This window comes from Leopardus geoffroyi, chromosome D1 (assembly GCF_018350155.1).
Source record: "Leopardus geoffroyi isolate Oge1 chromosome D1, O.geoffroyi_Oge1_pat1.0, whole genome shotgun sequence".
Classification (NCBI taxonomy): Eukaryota; Metazoa; Chordata; class Mammalia; order Carnivora; family Felidae; genus Leopardus; species Leopardus geoffroyi.
The window spans coordinates 113,394,096-113,415,889 of NC_059329.1; the positions used below are offsets into that span (position 1 = coordinate 113,394,096).

A 21,794-nucleotide genomic window follows, 5' to 3' on the forward strand; every position below is an offset into this window, starting at 1 on the left:
TGAGCTGGTTGACGGTTTCCAGCGAGAATTCTGGGGTCCTGACGATTGCCCAGTGCTTCCCCGGCTAGAGTCTGCGCGGTGTTTCAGGCTGCCGTTAGTGATGGCTGGTGCAGTAAATACTCTGCAGGTGCCAAGCGAAGCGGACGGAGGCCAGGGGGCCGCTTCGGGGGCGTCTGTTCCGGGGGTGCAGTGGGACGTTGTCTGGCGGCTTCACTTGCAAAGGTGGCCTTGCCGCGGGGGGGGTGGGAAGAAACCTCAGAACGTGAATTTTCTCAATTTACGAGTTGCTTTTTTTACTTGTTTGGGGATAAGGAATTTTTTTTTTCTTTCCTCTTTTGAGGTTAATTATCCTGTTTCTTCCATTCAAAGGATCCATGGAAGGTAAGTAAGACCTTTTTGGTCGGTAGAGATACTGTTGCAAAAGTTACTTTGTTGCAAGATTGTGGTGAGGAAAGGATCTCGTTTCACGGATAATGTAGGTATGGGGATTGTAACCTTCCCAGATTTACTTAGGGACATTCAGGCCTAGGATTTAGGGGTTTAAGTCCTCTTTTGCTGGTATGATGAAAATAATCGTTCTGAAGGTATCTTTATCTAAAACGGGTTACTTCAGCAGCGTGGTGCTGTCTTAAATACCTGTTATGACATGTATCATTTGCACCTTTTTTCCCCTGGTTTACCAGCGATACTGATTCAGGATGTGTGTGTGGTTATCTGTGTCTCTGTATCATAAAGTAACATCTAAACACATTTGTGAATGTTGCATTGTTTTTCAAAAGGAATATCGGATGCTGGTTGGAGAGATCCGATTCTTTGGAATAGCTACTTTAATCATTTTTGTTTGGATGATGTCAGCAGACTGAATTGTGGAGAGATTACTTATGCTTTAGGGTTATTGTCTTCTAAGTACGTAAGGGCGTTTCTTATTTTTGTGAGCTGGCCGTTTAGATTACCAGACTCTGGTATTTTGAGTTTGGAGGTTTTTATCTATAGGAGGTAGCTCATAGTTTTATAGAGATGAAGGGCTAGAGTTGGGGTGTGTTCATCAACACATTACAGCCTGTGAACTTGTGCTTGAGTCTTTAATTACAGTATTTCAGTTAGTGTGTCAGGGTTTTAACAGCCTCTTGATGCTGAGAGCAGATCAGTTTCCCGTGTGCAGCTCTGACGAACCAGTGGAGGGATCGAGATCGTCAATATTTTTCTAATTTTGAGTGGTTGACAGTCTTCTGGTATCAGGAAGAGGTGACCTCAAATGTAAGTGTGTAAGTGGCTTAATAGAGTTCAGAATTACTTACTTTCAGATTTTTTTTTTTTCTTTCTGTTCATTGTCCACAGTTCTCAAATGTTTTAAAACTGTTTTCTGGGGCGCCTGGGTGGCCCAGTTGGTTAAGTATTCGACTCCTGATTTCGGCTCAGATCATGATCTCACGATTTGTGAGATCGAACCCCACGTTTTTTCCAGGCTCCTTGCTGGGCATGGAGCCTGCTTAAGTGCGGGTCTCTCTCTCTCTCTCTCTCTCTCTCCCCCTCCCTCCCTCTCCCTCTCTCTCTCCCCCCTCCCCCCTCTCCCCCCTCCCTCTGTCTCTCTCTTCCTCCCTCCCTCTCTCTCCCTCCCTCCCTCCCTCCCTCCCTCTCTCTCCCTTCCTCTCTCCCTCTCTCTCCCTCTCTCTCTCTCCCCCTCTGTCTCTCCCTCCCTCTCCCTCCCTCTGTCCCTCTCTCTCTTTCTCAAAAATAAGAACACACAACAAAAACCCCAGAACTTTAATAAGCTTATGTTGAACTGCCAAAACTTTCGTCAGAGAACCTAAATGTTTTCGCTGTGTTTTGGAACAATAGTGGCGTGTCTGTGGGCAGGAGGGTGATTTAAATTCCCAAAGGCCTAGGAGCTGTCAGCCGTGTGAAACCATACTGCTCAGAACCGACACTAGCCGTGGCCCAGATCTGAGTCCGGGGGCGGCAGTGAGGAGCTTGTGGGGAGTTTGGTCTGGAATTGCTTACTTTAGGTGGGAGAGGAGCCACAGGCGGGCGCTTACCTCGCTTGGCTGTTCCGCCACCGGGAGGGAGGTGGTAGAGAGGCGGTCGGCGCAGAATCCCCGCGGCAGGTCGTCTGGCATCCGGCCTTCGCTCACTTTGGGCCACGTCTCCTGGTTTGACGGTTCTTGCCTCCCACAGACTGGAATTGGGGGGCGGGGGTGGGGTTGACCTCCCTTGCGAGACCCTGATCAGTGGGTAGTGAAGAACGTCGAGCTCAGCTGCTGGGAGACTTTTAAGTAGATGGTGATGACATAGGTTTGTTTTCATTTGACAGCCATTGGGTTTCTCCCTCACCCTCTTCAGAGAAGGTGGGGCTGCTTTGCTTTGCCATTGGATTTTAAATTTCATGACTGGTTAGTAACAGGAGGGGTGTTCTTCAGTAAGAAAACTTGTACAAGAAATCAGTTTGTGACCTATACCTTTTGATCTTGACCACTCACTGTGGAGCCTTAAATCTCCGCTTACCAGTGTATCCTGTCAACTGTTGCAACTAAATGTGCTTCCGATCTGGGTTCGTGACTTTTTTTTTTTTAATGTGCTGTGCGTTTTCATATTATCCAGAAAGCCTGTTTCAAACATGATGAGGCGATTTTAAGGAGTCATGCGGTAAAGAGATCGGCTGTACCCCTCAAACACTTACGTACCAAGGTTATAAGAATGCCGCCATAAACATTAAAACATTTGCGTGCATTGGGGCGCCCAGGTGGCTCAGTCAGCTAAGCGTCCGATCTCGGCTCGGGTTGTGATCACACAGTTGGTGGGTTCAAGCCCCGCACCAGGCTCTCTGCTGTCAGCACAGATCCTCTGTCCCCCTCTCTCTGCCCCTCCCCTGCTCTCTCTCAAAAATAAATAAACATTAAAAAATAAAATAAGGGGCGCCTGGGTGGCTCAGTCGGTTGAGCGTCCGACTTCGGCTCAGGTCATGATCCCGCGGTCCGTGAGTTCAAGCCCTGCGTCGGGCTCTGTGCTGACGGCTCAGAGCCTGGAGCCTGTTTCAGATTCTGTGTCTCCCTCTCTCTGACCCTCCCCCGTTCATGCTCTGTCTCTCTCTGTCTCAAAAATAAATAAACGCTAAAAAAAAATAATAATAATAAATAAAAAATAAAATCAAACAGTGTGTGTGTAGGAAAGTAGCTTCCGGTGCTTCGTGTCCATCCATTCATCCGTGAGCCTCTTCTAGGAACACAGCCCTAGGTGCTGGGGCATCACACTCACCGAAACAGAGGGGCCTTGCCTTCATGTATTTCTGTAGGGGGAGACAGGTAAACAACTCAGCTGGTGGTAGGTGCTTCTGAGAGGAAAAGTAGAAGAGGAGTAGGGACTTGGGTGTCTGTGATTTTTAAGTAGGGTGAAGAGGGAAGACCGTACAAAGTGACGAGACTTCTAAATACCGGACTAAGGAAAAGTTGGGAACGTCCGCCTCATTTAATCCTGTGCCAGTGAATTACAGAGAAGAGAGAGCAGAAGAGGAGAGTGCAGCTATGGGAACAAAGAACCACTTTGCCCTGCGTAAAAATAGAGTGTTGGGTCAAGGAAAGGAAGTAGGTTTTTTACTCTTTTCTGGAACACTGAGGGCTTGTTTTCTAGCAAGTTTTTGAAGAGATGGTCCACTGTTGTCTGGTGGCAGTTAGATCTCATCAGCAGACATCACTTCCTGTGTCTTCAGACTCTCCTCCGAGTCCCGGATGCCGTGCTGCGTGCACAGGTGGCACGGCGGTGCGTGAGTGAAGCGGAGACTGCTTGGCCGCTGGCTCCGGGGACTGCCGCATCGAGCCAGTAGACGGGTCCCTGCCCTCCTGGAACTTGTTCAGTGGAAAGACAAACATGCATGGTTTATCCATTCTTTAAAAAAAAAAAAAAGAAAAGAAAAAGTCTCAAACACCTGCAAACATATTGACCCCCATATCTAACCCACAGCTGCAGTAATTAACTGTTTGCCAATCTTAGTTCATCTGTAAACCTATACAGATGATTTTGTAATTAAAAGGTTTTATAGGGATGCCTGGGAGGCTCAGTCGGTTAAGCGTCTGACTTCGGCTCAGGACCTGATCTTGTGGTTCACGTGTTCGAGCCCGGCGTTGGGCTCCATGCTGACAGCTTGGAGCCTGGAGCCTGCTTCAGATTCTGTGTTTCTGTCTCCCTCTGCCCCTTCCCTGCTCGCGCTTTGTCTCTTTCTCTGGCAAAAATAAATTTAAAAAAATAAATAAAAATAAAAGTTTTTATAAATGCCCAAAGGGAAAGGAAGAACATATATATTAGATTATCAGTCATTATGTATGATTGAAATCAGTTTCAACCCAATTTCAAGACTACCTTTATGAGTTTAGGACCTGGGCACACCTCTCTGTCTCTGTCTGTCTCTCTCTCTCTCTCTCTCTCTCTCTTTCTCTTTGGCTAAGACTACAAGCACAAGTGCAGGGTATGTTAAGTTAACAAGGATGTTTTCTATTCGTTGGGAACCTTACAGAAGTTAATTTGGTTGTTTACTTCAGGCATGTTTTCAGTTTACCTGCTTGCATATTGAATCCAACACCGTTACCTTCTGATGGTGAGGAATGTAATGACAGACTGGATTAAAAAAATCAGGGCAACATAAATGAGGTCCGGACTGTGCCAGGGCTTAGGGGGTGGAGACCTAGGGATTTGTTGCGGGGGTATCCTGGCTCCTTAGAGAGACGGTTCCTTTGTCTTTTCTGATGGAGCCTCAAGCCAGAACATGATCTGGTACTTTGGAGGACGTGGACTTGTACCTTGGGGCTGACTGGACTGCATCTTAGGTTGACAGGGTAGGATCGCCACCCCTCACGCTTATGTGAACTGTGAGGCTAGAATGAGATTCTGAAGTCTTACAGAAGCATTTGCTCACATTGGACTTAATTTTCGTCATTCGGTTATTTCAAGGGAAGACGCTGAGGATCTTTGACTTGGTTTAAGATAGATTACGTATAGAAATTTTGGTTATGTGAAGGGTGACCGTATTCCCCAGTTTACTCCTTTGTCTCTCAAAAGTGACCCACTTTGAACTTATATGATTACTCTAGCTATAGACTGAGTGTTTTAAAATTAGGAATTTGGGGCACCTGGGTGGCTCAGCCAGTTAAGTGTCCAACTCTTGATATCAGCCCAAGTCATGATGTCTCAGTTCTTGGGACTGAGCCTCGTGTTGGTCTCTGCACCAACACCGCGGAGCCTGATTGGAATTCTCTCTCTCCCTGTCTCTCTGTTCCACTCTCTCTCTCAAAATAGGTGATTAAAAATAAACATTAAAAAAAAAAAAAAGCCCACTTTCCTTCATACTATGAGTTCTCATTCTAATGAGAAATAAAGAATAATTGAGAGGGGGCCGAACAATACATCCCTGTTAAAATTTTTTTTAAAAAAATAGGAATTTAGTTATAGTGGATAATTTGCCACAAAAACTAAGAATTTTTTCCCCGTGAAAACAATTTTTTTGTTTGGGGTAAAAATCCATTAAGAGGATTGTGAAGTATCTTACATAAATAAAAGCAAACCATTATTTGCATAGTCATAGAAATTTGCATGCCAATCCAAATTTAGAATCTTAGACTCAGTTAAAGTTTTTAGCCCTAGATCTGAACTGCTGTATTCTTGTGAAATTTTAGAATATTCTTTTGCCTGGGGACCCATTTGTATTTTAATATGATTGCCTTATAGACTTAGGAGAACCTTCAAATGAGGTTGAAGGTTCTCCAAATGAGGCTTGAGACCATGATTTTGATGTTAAGCTAAGCGTACCAACATTTAAAACAAATGAATGTTTCTCAAACCTGCAAATTTAGTAGCCCTTGTGACTTTGTATATTTTTTTTTTAAATAAGCATTTTTGTTTTAACTTTATTTTTGAGGGAGAGAGACAGAGCACATGCAGGGGAAGGGACAGAGAGTGGGATACACGGAATCCGAAGCAGGCTCCAGGCTGTCAGTGTAGAACCCAATGTGGAGCTTGAACCCATGAACTATGAGATCATGACCTGATCCGAAGTTGGACACTTAACCGACTGAGCCACGCAGGCATCCCATGACTTTGTATTTTAACTAGTTGGGATTGCTAAACAAAAGTAAATCATTTATGGCAATGAAGACTGACAAGTGGAACTCTAGTTCGTTTATGTCACCAACTCTAGATTATTTTTCCTTATGTGAAGGGGAAAATGTTGAGAATAACTTGATTTGTTGGTCTCCAATCAAGCAATAGAGTGATCTGTAAGCATGTCGCAGTTGTAAACGCTGAGGGAGACCTTAATGGGTCACACACTGGGTGTTGCACATGCACATAATTTTGTCCTCTCGACAGCCTCTCAGTCAGCACTGTCTAGGCTGTGGGTGTCGAAACCGAGCTTACACAGCTAAGAGACAGTAGAGATTAGGGTTCAGAACCAGGTTATTGTGTGTCTTCGTTCTAGATGTTGAGTTCTGGCTTTATTGTTGTTTAGTTCTCAAAATAGTTTCTTTCCCATTGTTTAAGCTCATCTTTTTGTTATTCTGTCCTTGATTTAGCCCTGTGTGTGTGTGTGTGTGTGTGTGTGCGTGCGTGCATGCACAAGTGTTGTGTCGGGTTTAACATAACTGCTTTGTCATCGTGTCACCAAAAATAGTATTAAATAGCACATGGCCTCACATAATTGAAAATAAAGTGGATCTTTGTATCCCAGGAATCCGTTAATTTGAAGTGGCGTATGAAGCTCTTTGGCCTGTGTTCTCAAGAAGGCATATAATCACTCCACAGTTACGTCTCGTGCTGGACGCTGTTTAGGGCCCTGGGGCCACATAGTGAGCATCATCGAGGAGTGTTTTTACTTTCCCATTTCTGGACTGCGTGTTTCTCGGGAATGCTGCTGCACCGCCGATTCTGAGTGACTCTGAGCTAGCTGTTGATTGGCCACTCTTCCAGCAGCAGCAACAGTGATCTTGAGCTGCACAGGTGGAAATGGCAGCAGGAAGTGAAGTGGTCAGTGGTGGTAGGGAAAGTTCACCAGGGCCTCAGTTTCAAACGTGCAAAGATTTTAATCTAAGACAGAACCAAAGGAAATGAAATGGAAAATCTCACATACACGGTCTCAGAAAAATCAGGCTTAAAGACAGACTGATTTCCCACAAACTCTTGATTTACAGAAGATCAAAACTCATTCAACAACTAATGAGTGTCTGCCAAGAATCTCTCAAATGTCCCCTTTTGTACTCTGCCCACGAAAGCAGCCTGCCCTAAACCTTTAGTGGACCCCTCTGTAGCTCGCTGCGGTCTGCGTGTCCCAAATTGCAGCTCCTTTGCTATTCCCGAATACACTCAGTGTCTGGTGTCTTGAGCTTGTCCTCCTCTCTTTTAGGTTCACCTTGCATGGTGTCAGAAGTGGGATCTGAAGGTGCCACTGTGACTCCTGGGATCGAGCGAGGTACTCACATTTGAGCCTTTTGTGCTCTCTGCTTCTACGGAGTCACCATAACTTTCCGTTTGGTGAGTCTTCCCCAATATCAGGCTCCCTTGTTTTGGTTGAACTCTCAGACTTTGTTCAGGATTTGTCGTACTCTTGTTCTTAATCTGATCTTGGGATCCCAGTCATCTAAATGGTCTAAGAGTGGCCCCCTTTCAGGAACCCTGGCCAGTTTTTCGTTAAAAGATGATGGTCCTTCCTCATACCCGGTGTTGACAATATGGACCAGTCTTGCTAGGAAAGGTAACTTGGAGCCCTGATGGCCATTCTGGGAAACCTTTCATCTCTTCAGACTTGTTTTTCTCCCAACCGAGTTAGAAAATTAAAACAGTTCAAGTGGGATAGTTATTTTCGTTGGTATCTGAAGGTTTCTAAACGTGTTCAGAATTCTAAAATTGCACCTTTACAAAATATTGTTTCCAAAGTGACTGAAGCAAATAAACAAGTAAAGGTGGATAAAAATAAAGTGTTAGAGGCTTCTTTCTTGGTGCTGGCCAAGGTTCCCTCCTACACCCCCCCCCCCCACTGCCCCACCTCCTTACACATCCCTCTTTGCCTCATCACCCTTCCCCTCTATCTGAACTTTCTTTCCTGTCACTGAAACCTCACCATCCTAACCCATTAAAACCTTTCCTTTCAAAACTGACTTTGTGAGGATGCTGTTAAACCACCCCAAATTTCCTGTACCCCATGGATAAAAAGCTGAGCTTAGGGCTATAATTAAGGTCTTTCCCAAGGGAACTGAGGATCTTTGTAGATTGTGCAATTCACCAATCTGGGCTGTGGTCTCTGTCCGTTAGTTGACATGCCTCTTGGAGAAGGTCAAGCCCAGCGCTGGATGAATGCTGCTAGTTGGAAACCCCCTGAACAGTCTCTAGGGTTTAAACTAGACCAGCCGCCAGCCCTTTCACATGACCAAGCTTGTAGTGTATAACCACGAGGCTACACGAAGTCATCTGTGGGGCTAGCCCGTGGACTAGACTAAGATTCAGGCATGCACCCAGAAGCCAGCTGAATCCGTCCATGACTGTTACGTGACTGTCCGTGACTCCAAGTTGTTTCCAAGGGAATTCCAAGCTTCCCATAGATGTTGAGTCCACCCAGATGAGCTCTGACTCCATGTTTGTAAATGGGACTAAGGAAGGACTTAACACTGTTGATCAAAACAGCCGGTATGGGACAGGCATGGAGGCTCCACGGCGGGTGTGACCTGCAGGGTCACGTTAGCATTGCAGGCAGTCTGCCCACTGGAAAAAGGGTTGCTCTAAATTGAAATCCAAACAGTTGCAGCCCCCCAAGGAGCAATGGCCAAAGCCACCCCAGTGATGGGACTCTGAGGACACATGGGGATTATTCCCCAGCCTTGTGGGAGGGAGACTAAATAGGATGGGAAGACTGCTTTCCAGATTGGGGACCAATTTTCTCACTGTATCAATTAACACAGGAACCACCCTGTCAGTGCTCAACCCCAAATTAAAGTGTCCCTTCTTTAGATAATACATATGTTCCGACAGCGGGGCTCTCAGATGAAGTACCATACGTTCCTGTTTCTTAGCCCGTATCCTTTCGTCTCGGACCTTTGCAAGACAACCAACCATTTCTTCTCAGTGATTTAGCTCCCGTACATTGATCTAGGATGAGCTTTCCCGGAGATACACATTGCCTTTTTTGTTCCTTCCCAAAGCGGAAATATTCCTTGAGGTCAAATCCAGTACTCAGGAAAATTTCAGTGCTCTTTATTGCAGTCTACAAACCAAAGACGACCAAACTTTGGTCTACATCCCCTGGTACCCCCACTCTTTGGGCAAAGCCCTCAACAGACAGAGGCAGAATTCATAATGCTCCTCCCTTTAATAATCTAGATTGACCTCTCAAAACTTCTTCCAAGAGTAAATCGACATCCTATAAATAATAAGAGGCCTGGAGCACCTGGGGTAGCTCAGTTGGTTAAGCATCTGACTTCGGCTCAGGTCATGATCTTGCAGTTCGTGGGTTTGAGGCCTGCGTCGGGCTCTGTGCTGACAGTTCAGAGCCTGGATCCTACTTCGAATTCTGTATCTCCCTCTCTCTCTGCCCCTCCCCTGCTCGTGCATTCTCTCTCTCAAAAATAAACATTAAAAAAAATAAGAGGCCTTATCAGGGTATAAGGCTTATCGTAGATTATAAGAATTCGTTATCCTTTGTACTAGTGCTTGTAATATCCCTATTTTACCCATAAAAAACCCCTCTGGCCAAGGATGGAGATTGGCCCGGCATGTTAAGGCAGTAAACACTAATCCCTTCACCCTGTTGTCTCTGGTCCGTACACTGTTGGTTGCCATTTGGATTCCAGACTTCTTTTTTCTTGTTTAAGGTTTATTATTTTTGAGAAAGAGAGAGTGGGGGTGGGGTGGAGACAGAGGGAGAGACAAAGGATTTGAAGCTGACGGTAGAGAGCCCAATGTGGGACTCAAACTCATGAACCCTGAGGTCGTGACCTGAGCTGAAGTCACACACTTAACCAACTGAGCCACCCAGGCGCGCCTGGATTCCAGACTTCTTAATGGCCCCTTTATGCCACACTCGAGAACACCAAACCTGATCCCATTGTTTGGGATGACCAAAGTGACTTCTTTAGGATTTTGAAGGAAGCTGGTAAGTCCACCTACACTTGGACACCCAAATTACCAGCTGCCCTTTTTCCTTTTTGTATATGAGAAGGAAGGGGATACCCTTAGACTACTTACCAAAAATGCGGAGTTGTCCCAGACTCCTAGGCTCCTGTAGCCAACAGTTCGATCCACTGCCTGAGGACGTCCCCACGGCCTCAGAGCTCTGCTGCCACCATTCATACTAAAGGCTACTGCAGAGGTAGTTGGCGTCTTCCTCCACTCTTTATGCTTCAGGGCTATTGAGGCTCTCTTGGGTTCATATCACGCTCAGTGCCTTGCAGCGAGCTCTTCCCTCCTGTGAGACCCTCTTACTAACCGCCTCTCATGTCACTCTTGCTTACTGGAACCGTCTCAACCTTGCTTTCCCTTCTCCCTCCTCCCCTGATGAAATTCCCCATGACTCTCTGATTTGGACGGATCAGCTGGTGACCCCTTGTGAGGTGTTCCAGGAAGCCCCTTTGACAAACATTGATCTTTCCCGGCTAACTGATGGCTCTTACCTAAGCTGTGAACATGCTGTATCTTGTGCTGGGTGTGTGATGACACTTCTGTGTGGGGCACGTGATAACAATTTTGAGGTTGGTAAGCCTGCACCTCTGCCTTTGGCTTCTGGAGCTAAACAAGCTGAATCACATGCCTTCACTTGAGCATGCATTATAGCCGAAAGCAAGACAGCAAACGTGGATACTGACATCCAACATGCCTTTGGGGTGGCCCATGACCTTGGAATGCTAGGGAAACAACAGGGCTTCCTCACTTCCAGTGGAGGTAAAGAATGGCTCTTATTCCGGTGAAGAAACGGGCAAAAGACATGAACAGACACTTCTCCAAAGAAGACCTCCAGATGGCCAACCGATACATGAAAAAATGCTCCACATCACTCATCATCAGGGAAAGACAGATCAAAACCATGACAGGATACCACCTCACACCTGTCAGAATGGCTAACACTAACTACTCAGGCAACAACAGATGTTGGCGAGGATGCAGAGAGAGAGGATCTCGTTTGCATTGTTGGTGGGAATGCAAACTGGTGCAGCCACTCTGGAAAACAGTGTGGAGGTTCCTCAAAAAACTAGAAATAGAACTACCCTACGACCCAGCAATCGCACTACGAGGCATTTATCCACGGGATACAGGTGTGCTCTTTCTAAGGGGCACATGCACCCCAGTGTTTATAGCCACGCTACCGACGATAGCCAAAGGATGGAAAGAGCCCAAATGTCTATCGACGGATGAATGGATAAAGAAGATGTGGTGTATATACATATATACAATGGAGTATTATTACTCGGCAATCAGAAAGAATGAAATCCTGCCATGTGCAACAAGGTGGATGGAACTAAAGGGTGTTATGGTAAGTGAAATTAGAGAATGACAGGTGTCCTGTGACTTCACTCATATGTGGAATTTAAGGTACAAAACAGATGACCATAGGGGAAGGGAAACAAAAATAACATTAAAAGGGGACAAAACAGGCCCCGTCTTAAAGTATAACAGTTCTTAACCACCGCTCAGTATGCCCACCTTGCATATCGTAGGAGATAGCAGGGGAGTCTGCTGATAATCTCAGTCTTGCTTAAAAGAGCTACTGTCCCAGCCACTGTTTTCCTGGCCCTTTCAGGAGTTGGAGAGGGCTTCAGGGAGGAGAAGGAAGGCCCCAGTGCCCAGTGGGATATTGTCTGGGGACACTGAGCACATGGAGAAAGCAAGAGAGCCACAGTGGCTGCTCCTGTCCCCAACTATCCCCACCTTTGCCCCTACTTCTCCCACCCCCTCAAAGCTTCCCAGGAATTAAAAAAAAAAAAAAAAAAAAGATTAAAAAAAATAAAAAGGGACAAAACAAAAGAGACTCTTAGTATAGAGAACAAACTGAGGGTTGCTGGAGGGGTTGTGGTTGGGGGGATGGGCTAAATGGGCAAGGGGCATTAAGGACGATACTTGTTGGGATGAGCACTGAGTGTTATACGTAGGGGATGAATCGCTGCATTCTACTCCTGAAATCATTATTGCACTAGATGCTAACTGACTGGGATGTAAAATTACAAACAAGAATGGCTCTTCTGTCCAAAATCTGTTGGCCGCCATAACGCCACCAGCAGCTCTGGCTATTGCTACGTGTCGCAAGTCTGATTCCCTGGAAGCCAAAGGAATCTGCCTCACCGATACCCCTGTGAGAAATGCCACCCTCATGAGCTCCGCTGACCAAACCTCTGTCGTGGCACAGAAGACGACCCCCCAGCAGGGACCTCAGGTGTGAGGCAGGGAGGTACAAGAGCCCGCCTCTGAAAGGGAAAAGCAGGGTTGGAAATCTAAAGGCTGTTGGTACCACAAAGAAAAGGGCCTCTGGTTCGGACCCAATAATAAGCTGATCCTGCTAGAAAGTCTGAAGTTTTCCTTTTTGCCCCCTGTGCCTGAGTTAAACCATTGGTTCCCTGAGAAATGGTAACTTCTGTGGATCAGTATTGGTAGGAAACATCAGCAGGGCCATAAAAAGTGCTGTCTTGCTTCCACCTGACCCTGAGTATAGCCCAGGGAAGCCTGTTTGCACCGCCCCGGGAAGTTGTAATTTTCCCACTGGACCATTCGAGCCCTGGGGGGTGAATTTCATACGTTTGCCCCACCTCACGGACACAGACATTTTCTAACGATAGTTCCCGTCTTTTCACGTTGGATTGAAGTATTTCCACGTGGAAAAACGACTGCCTCTTCTGTGGCTAAAGTCCTTTTGCCAAACATTATTCCCACTTGGGGAGCACCATGGCGGCCAGGGGACCCACTTCGCTTGACAAGTACTTGGACAAGTCTGTGCCATCTGGCCAATTCTACAACATTTTCGCTGTGTTTATCCTCAGACTTCAGGACTGGTCCAACGTATAGAAGAATAACGATCCAGGTTGCTAACTTAGTTGAAGCCTCCAAATACCTTGGCCCAAAGTACTGCTCCCGGGTCTTCTAAATCTCAGATCTGCTCCGTCCAGTATTCATAACTCTCACCTTTTGAAATAATCACAGAACAGACCATGTATTTAGCTGCTGCTTCCTTTGACCCACAGCTAAAGAAAGGGCACATATTTTAGTTTCGTAAGGGTCTAATTAAATCCACCGAGAATCGTCGTGTTTGTGGTAGGACAGTCTTTCCACAGCAAGCTCCCTAGAGACAAAAGACGTCACAGCCAGGCCGATTCATCTGCTAGAAACAGCATCTCCGTAAAGATTCACTCCAGCCTCATTGGAAGGGCGCCTACCAGGGGGTACTGACGAACCCCTGTGCCACCAGGTTCCAGGAGACAGACTCCCAGGGTCACACGTGCCGTCTAAAAGAGCGTGAGTGGACCTGCACCCCATCTGGTGACTTAAAGCTAAAAATTTTCGAGGACTGAAGCACATGACCCTGGAAGAAGACAGCCTACCCCAGACGCTCGGGCCCGGCCTGTGGAGCCTCCCCTTTCACGGTATTCGGTATCATTCAGCAACCGAGTCCTGCTTCAAGTTGTAGTTGTCCTTTCGCCGGCCTACTTGCCGCCCCCTCCTTTGCCTGTAACACGTTCCTTGTTTCTCACCTTACAAAAACTCTTTGATCCCACCGACCCTCCGATGGTTGGATTTGCACCGGAGTTAACACTGGTGATAAACCTGAATGGGTGGTCTGGCCGTTTTCCTTACAAGGATGGCAAGAGCTTTCTAGCAGAGATACGGGGTTTTCTTCTGGTACTTTCGGGGCTGTACGTATTCTCCCTTCTGGCAAATTGGCACCAGCCGTTAAGGCATTCCGTTCGGTGCTCCTCACCCATAAAGGGATACCCTTCACTCCAGTCCGTGCGTTTACCCAAGGTCTTTTCTCTCTTTTGCAAACAGTAATGGGACTGGCAAAACTTGAGGCCGCCCCCCAGTAGACTCGTAACTATACAGTGGTGCGTGACCCAGAAGACTGGGAGTACATTCCCCACTGGCATCTAGGAGACTCCAAGGTCTCCTCTATCAGTGTGTCTGGTGGGGTGTCGAAAATGATAAGGGTACTGGGAATGGGAAGCTGACTGGTCTCCTTTTGGTGGGAACTTCATTCAGCACGCCATCTCCCTGGGAGGTCCCCAGACCTCCGTCACAACCTCCCCTGCAGCCGTCAGACTCACCTGGTAACCCACGTATATTGAAGCTTAAGACATTCCTATAACCGTCTCCGCGGTGCTAACCAGATGTCACCTGTTAGTGTGAGTGAGTATGTTTTTAAAATTTTTTTTTCAACGTTTATTTATTTTTGGGACAGAGAGAGACAGAGCATGAACGGGGGAGGGTCAGAGAGAGAGAGGGAGACACAGAATCGGAAACAGGCTCCAGGCTCTGAGCCATCATGAGCCATCAGCCCAGAGCCTGACGCGGGGCTCGAACTCACGGACCGTGAGATCGTGACCTGGCTGAAGTCGGACGCTTAACCGACTGCGCCACCCAGGCGCCCCGAGTGAGTATGTTCTTAATCACGAGGTCTCTCTCATTCTGGGGAAAAAAACTAATCTAGCAAAAGGGTCCACCTGAGGCCCTGTCTTGAGAAAACACTAGTTATCTTTTTCTATGTGGCAGAAACATCTATTCCACACTCCTCCTGGAAAGGATGCTGTGGTGTCATTGCCCCCGTTCCTGATGCCGAAGGCGGGAACACCCTTCCGCCCGCCACTCCCATATCCAATCTGGGTTCTTTCTCCTGTCTCTCTTTTTTTTTTTCCTCTGTCTCTCTCTCTTCTACTGTCTTGAAAGAGCACATGGTAACAGGGAAGCGTAGTTTTGGGTGGTTGCCCACGAATAGCCCAACAGTGGATAGAGAGGGACTTGGATATGCCTTTGCCTGAGCCTTTCCCTTGGGTGGGAGCAGCAGAGCTTACAAAGGCAACTCAGAATCTGTGGTTCTACCTTCACTGCTCCTTTGAGTGCTTCTGAACATCAACGGACCCAGACAGACAGTCGCAGAAGGTAGTCCTGGGCCGTCTCCCGTAGTAGCAGGGAGGAACCAGTGCCCTGTTTGGGGAAGAATGCTGTTTGTATGTTAACAAATGGGGGGAATAACTGAAGATCTAACAATAATGAAATGTAGGGGCGCCTGGGTGGCTCAGTCGGTTAAGCGTCCGACTTCGGCTCAGGCCATGATCTCGCGGTCCGTGAGTTCAAGCCCCACGTCGGGCTCTGTGCTGACAGCTCGGAGCCTGGAGTCTGCTTCGGGTCTGTGTCTCCCTCTCTCTCTGGCCCTCCCCCGTTCATGCTCTGTCTCTCTCTGTCTCAAAAATAAATAAACATTAAAAAAAAAAAATTTTTTTTTTTTTAAATAAAAAAAAAATAATGAAATGTAATATCAAACTGTGAACTGGAATAAGCCAGGCCCTAGACACCTGGGACGTTTTCAGCTTCCTAAATCACGGGCAGCGAGGGAAACCGGCTGAGGAGTTTTTCCAGCCAGTAGCCGTAATTGGACTTTGGGCCCTGGGTGTAACCCTCTCGCTGAAGTTTGTGCTGCCTCGTATCAGGCAGGGGCCTTCCTCCTAGACGTGTGTACGAACTAGAGTTCTCTTCCTTCCCAAGACTTAGCCTGAAGCTCCACTGGGAGGAACATGGCTGAGATCCCCCATTTCGTGACTTTTTTGTTCACGTGTGGCCTGACGCCCTCTGGCCGCGTCCCTCCCGTGAGGACAAACATCTGGGGACGGTCTTCCTGGGTTCTGACGGGCTCCGTCCACTCACAGCTAAGGACGGCTCTGAACAAGACCCCGTACAGACCAGTTGACCGGCGCTGCCTTCTGTGGCAGAGGCCGATCACGGGGACGCCGGCAGGATTGTATCCTTCGATGGGAGCGAAGGTGTCAGGTGGGGAGTCTCACACGTGCGCCCTCAGGAAAACGGACCCGAGGACCGTCAGGCTGACTTCCTATAAACGCTTGATTTCCAGAACGTGGAAGTGGTCTCCCCCCAGTGAGTGTCCACCAGGAATCTCTCCCCGTCTTTGAGTTGTCCAGCTTGCTGCATGGCTCCCGACTCGCTTTTCCTCTTTGTCCTCTGCCCGTAAAAGTGGGCGCCCTAGACCTCCGGTGGACACACCCCTAGCTCTCGAATTACAGTTCCTCTGCTTTTCCCCAGGACGCTCTCTTTCTGGTTTTGGAACTTGCCTCGGCTTGTCTCCTTTCTTTTAGGTTGACAGACCCGAGTCCGCATCGTCCTAGCCGGGGGACCTCGGTCAGGCGGTTCGCCTTCCCAGCCTCAGTGTCGTCCCCTACCCGCCGGGGGTGTTCGCTCCCTGGCAGAGTTGGTGTCGGGCGTAAACTGTAGGGAAGTGCCTGTCGCCACTACACGAGGTGTTGGCACCAGGTGTGTGGTTTGATGGGCAGCTACCGACTCAGGGTCAGGGCTGGAGCCCGTCCACTGGGCTGGCGGTGCCGCTGCTTCTGGAGAGCAGGCCCCTCCCGGCACTCAGCACGCGTGTGGCCTCCGGGGTGCTAGCGGAGACACCGCCACACGGTGGAGCCACGCGGCGGTGGGTGCCCGCGGGGAGCGAGGTTGGCAGGAGGTGCGGGCGTCCGTTCGTACTGTTCAACCCAGAAATCCTGCTGTTGGCGTGGAAATAAACAACGGGGGCCCCGGGCAGCCACACAGACGACCGCGTTCAGACAGACGTTAGCGAAGGCGTGTTGTAGGGAGAGCCGTCAGGACTCCACGGCTGGCACCTGCTAGGCGGGCGCCTCAGCTCTTAGGGTCTGGCATCAGCTGTCACTTTGCCGTCTCCCCTGTCCCAAGGTCTGCGCTCGCGGAACGGAAGCTCGCGGGCCCTGCGCCGGCCACCAGGCGCACGTAGCGAGCTGCAGGGGGGCGGGGCTGGGAAGCAGGGTCGCAGTGGGCAGCTAGGAAGGGCAGGGATTCACATTTGTGTGGGGTGACTGGACTCCACAGAAGGTGGTGGGGACCGGGAAAGGGCTTTAAAAGTCACTGACGTGGGGGCTGTGAGGCGGAGGGCCGTTGTGGCCAGCCCCCGCCGCACCTGTTGAATTCTCTTCCTTCTGCTTTGCGTCTGCAAAAACAAAATCACCTAAGAAAACGCAGTTGAGTTCAATACAAAACGCTTGCAGATCATAAATTCCGGCTATTTTTCTTCAGTACAAAGTGTTCAGTTGCTGTTTTGTTTGAAGCATTGTGACTGAGGGGCTCGGGCTTTGCTCTAGTACCTGAGAATAAGCCGTTGACGGCCCGGGCCGGGCTGTTGACAGGTTGCTGCCCTGGTTCGGAGGGAGGGGGAGGAGGAAGAGGCGGGGGAGAGGATGGGGAGGAGGGAGAGGGAGAGGCTCTGAAGTGTGTTTACTGTGTCTGAGATTAAGGAACGTCACCACCTTTCTTTAGCTGTGCGTTTAGATAGGGTTTTGAAATTTTATTGAGTTCTTTTTGAGGCATAAACGTCCTGGAACCTAACTTTAATATTTAGAGGTAGAAATTCACCTGATTTGAAGATAACCCTTTTCATACGTGTCTTCTGAGAGTGGGATTGGACTGAGGATATTATATCAATGTTTTACACAGACAGTGCCATCTTTAGCGTGGGAGTAAGGGAACATACATACAAAACAAAGTTTAAAAATCACCCTGTGATTCAGAGTGTGCGAGACAGTATAAACACCATAAATGCTTTGACTGGTTCCGAAATAATTGGCTTAGCATCAACACACGTCCTTGTTGTTAAAGCTTCTTATAGAGAAAAGGCAAGTGAGGATTGGTCACTCTTACTCTGAAGTCTGGTCATTGTAGAACCGAAAAGACATTTTTTTGTGAGTAAAATGTGCATACGCTGACATTGACAGGTCCTTAGTGTATGATTTGATGAGTTTGACAAGTGTATGTGTCTAAGAAACCTAAGAAACCAACACCCCATTCACGATCTACAACATTTCCATCGGCCCAGAAAGTTCCCTCCTGGTAGACCCTCACCCCCACAGACGGCCGCTCCGATGGGCACACTGGCGGAAAGTTCTCTGTGAATATTTGATGTTAATTGTTACAACTCTTTTTCAGTTCGTAGGAGGTCAGAGCCTTCAGATGGCAGAGAACAGGTAAGCCAAGACGGGCTTTGTTGGCATTTCTGTTTTGGTTGAGGAACACGAGCCAGGCTGCCCGTCCGTGAGCACCAGCGGCAGCTCTGGCTGGTGGCTCCTTTTCCCCCCTGTATTTGAGCCCATGAAAACTTGCTTCACGCGTGGGAAGTGTCTCAAATACTGATCCTGGGACACCTTTTATGGGAAGAGGCCTTCGTGCCTCCCCGGTGAAGTCCCGGCCGCCTTCCTCACGTCGCACGCCCCCTGGTGTTCAAGTGAAGAGTTTTGTTATGTGGCTTGTTCTGAAGGTCTGGTGTGGTGTTTGATGTGGTTTGATTTTGGTAAGGGAGCTGTGTCCAGATGTCTCTGCCACCTGTCGCACCCATTTGGGGGAAGTTCCGTTGTTTGTGGAGACGTTCTGTGGCCGGCTTACGGAGCCACTGAGGGCACCGTGTCCCAGAAACCCGGTGAGGCAGCTCTCCTCTGACCCCCTTAGCGGCCGACCAAGCTGTAGCGGGATGCTGGTTGGCTCGCGGGGTTGGTTTGAGGGTGGGCCGCAGAGTTTGGGGGAAAGGAACTGGAGAAGTGTAACTGAGACGCTTCGGCCAGGGCTGGAAACCAGAGCCGCAGGGTGTGGCGTGGAGGTCGGGGGGGGGGGGGGGGGGGGGCGGTTAGATGGTGGGATTTTTTTTTGAGAGCAGGAAAGCACCTCGTGGGTGACACCCGTGCGTCCGTAGCTGTGCTCTGTGCTTGCAGAGATGGCTCTCCCTGCGTTAAGCAAGAAGGTGCCCTGTGCTGTCTGTCTCCGGAAGTTCCTTGCTAGCGATGCTTACTGCACACGCTGTCTTAGTTTTTCAGGCGGTGTTCCCTCAGACGCCTTGGAGGCTGCTAAAAATGCGAGTGACACAGGTCAGTGCGCCACCCGCGGAAAACGTGACAGGTGGAGAGTCTGTGTGCACAGCAGGGCGTCCTGCACCCTCGACCCATTTACTGCGATAGCACAAGCAATACAAGTCCAGGGTTACTGAGCTTCAGAGACGTGGAGGAGTTAGAGTAATTGAAGTGGAAATCGGTACTTCGTTTATTTTATTTTATTTGCTTTATTATTTTTTTTAGTATTTATTTATTTTTAAGAGCAAGAGAGACAGAGCATGAGCAGGGAGGGGCAGAGGGAGAGGGAGACACGGAATCGGAAGCAGGCTCCAGGCTCCGAGCCGTCAGCCCAGAGCCCGACGCGGGGCTCGAACTCACAGACTGAGATCGTGACCTGAGCCGAAGTCGGACGCTTCACCGACAGAGCCACCCAGGCGCCCTTATTTCGTTTTATTTTATTTTACTTTATTTTATTTTATTTTATTTTATTTTATTTTATTTTATTATTTTATTTCATTTTATTTCATCTTATTTTATTTTTATTTTATTTTATTTATTATTTTTTTAAGTTTATTCTGAGAGAGAGACAGAAAGAGAGTGAACAGGGGAGGGGCAGAGAGAGAGGGAGACAGAAGCTTAAGCAGGCTCTGAGCTGTCAGTGCAGAGTCCGACGTGGGGCTGGGACTCACAGACTGTGAGATCGTGACCGGAGCGGAAATCGGGAGTCGGATGCTTAACTGACTGAGCCAGCAGGCGCCCTGAAAATCGGGACTTCATTTCAAACTTACGGTCAGAACTTCAGGCTTTCCAGAAGTGCGGTGGCCTGCCCAGTGCATCTCTGTGCCTCAGCCGGGGACTGGTCTTCCCATCTGTGTCCTCTCTTCTTTTCCCTGGTTATTCTGGAGCAAACCCCAGACTCCATCATGTCATTCGGTCTGTAAATTCACAGATGGGATTTCTCCTCCATTTTAAAATTTCTGTATCCGTACTTTTTCCCCTTGAACTGTTTGAAAGCAAGTTGTGGACCACCTGACTCTTTTCTCCGAAAACCGATCCACGTAAATTTCCTACAAAGCAGGATGCACACCCATCACCGCGGTGCCATTGCCACAATGGACAAATGCGGGGTTGACGGGGCACCACCAGCCGATAGCACAGTCGCGTTCCTGTTTCCCTGGGCTTCTCAGCAGCTCTGTTCCAGCTGCCGCCCGCACCCAAGTCCGAGACTGGCCAGGGGTCACGTCTCCAATTTAGTTCCGTCCCCTTCGTTCTAGAGCCGCCCTCCACGCGATGACACATCAGTGGGCTGCGTGCCCCGGCTGTCGTGTAGAACGTCCACGCTCTGGGTGGGTCAGGCGGTTTCCTCCCCGTCACGCTCAGACTGCCACTCCGGGGACATGGTGTGGGAGGCGCACTGGGGCTGCGCCCGGGGTCAGTGCCGAGATTGAGGACTCGGTTACGTCAGTGCCTGGCAGCTTTCCCCGTTGGGAGGGTCCGGCCAGTGAGGGACCTGTCGCTTATCCTGCGGGTACCACATTTTCCATGAGTCGTGGTCGTGATCCTTTAATCAGGATTGACGTTGGTGGTTGCAGCAAGGCGTTTCTCTAAGACGGTCCTGCTGTGTATTACATCTGTCAAAGACAGTCGGGGCGCCTGGTGGCTCAGGCGGTTAAACGACTGCCTTGATCTCAGCTCAGGTTGTGATCTCGCAGTTTGTGAGATCAAGCCCCACACCGGGCTCTGCACTGATAGCAGGAGCCTGCTTGGGATTCTCTCTCTTCCTCTTTCTCTGCTCCTCCCTGGCTCGTTCGCTCGCTCTCTTTGAAAATAAACATTAGGAAGAAAAAAGACCGGCTTTCCTTCCCTACTCTCCCAACCCCCGTTTTAGTGTAACCGTAGGCTCCTCGATTTCTGTTCCAGTGTTTTATCAGTTGCCATCATTCTTTCTGGTATGTACATTGTCCCACATTGCCAGTGGAGTTCCCTTCAAGCTGGCTTCTGTGGCCTTTTGTTATGTCCCCATCAGTTTGTGTGCTAGGTGATGGTACGTGTTTCCTTGTACTTCCCTTGCTCCAGACCTGGAATCTACCATTTGTCCCAGGGGTCCTGTTTTAGTAGGGAGATATATTTTAAAACCAGAACACGGGCACCAGAGAGGCCTGGTCAGTTAATCATCTTACTTTGGCTCGGGTTATGATCTCACGGTTCGTGAGTTTGGGCCCCGCATTGGGCTCTGTGCTGACAGCCTGGAGCCTGCTTCAGATTCTCTCTCTCTCTCTCTCTCTCTCTCTCTCTCTCTCTCCCTCCCTCCCTCCCTCCCCCTCCCTTGCTTGTGCTTTTCTCTCAAAAATAAATAAATATGAACATAAAAAAAAAAAAAAACCAGAACATAGATGCTAACTGTCATTGTTTCTAGGCCTTTCAGTGGCCAGAGCTAGAGGACACGTGTGTTTGTGTATATGCACGTAGCATTTATGCATTGTACACGTATACAGTGTTACATTACACAGTTACATAGATTAAATACACATACACACTGTTTCATGGTGGCAGTTCTTTGTAATTAAAATGTTGAAATCCAGTTGCCTACTTAGTGTCCTTTGCTTGCCCACATCACTTGCTTACAAAAAGAGGGGCACCTGGCTGGCCCAGTGGGTGGAGCTTGCGACGCTTGACCTCGGGGTTGTGAGATCGAGCCCCGTGTTAGGTGTAGAGGTCACTTAAAAA

The 21,794-nt window shown here is 48.6% G+C and overlaps 1 protein-coding gene across 3 annotated transcripts in view; it reads left to right on the forward strand.

Moving 5' to 3' along the window:
- NAP1L4 (nucleosome assembly protein 1 like 4) overlaps positions 1 to 21,794 on the forward strand; it is a 47,676-nt gene that overhangs the window by 1,196 nt on the left and 24,686 nt on the right. For 2 of the 3 annotated variants that reach the window (XM_045486295.1, XM_045486297.1), the window contains exons 2-4: positions 7,382 to 7,509; positions 18,182 to 18,212; positions 19,045 to 19,103. In XM_045486295.1, coding sequence (XP_045342251.1) covers positions 18,199 to 18,212; positions 19,045 to 19,103 — 73 coding nt within the window. In that variant the 5' untranslated portion in view covers positions 7,382 to 7,509; positions 18,182 to 18,198. The remainder of the gene's footprint in view (positions 1 to 7,381; positions 7,510 to 18,181; positions 18,213 to 19,044; positions 19,104 to 21,794) is intronic. The other variant, XM_045486298.1, reaches the window with a different exon arrangement.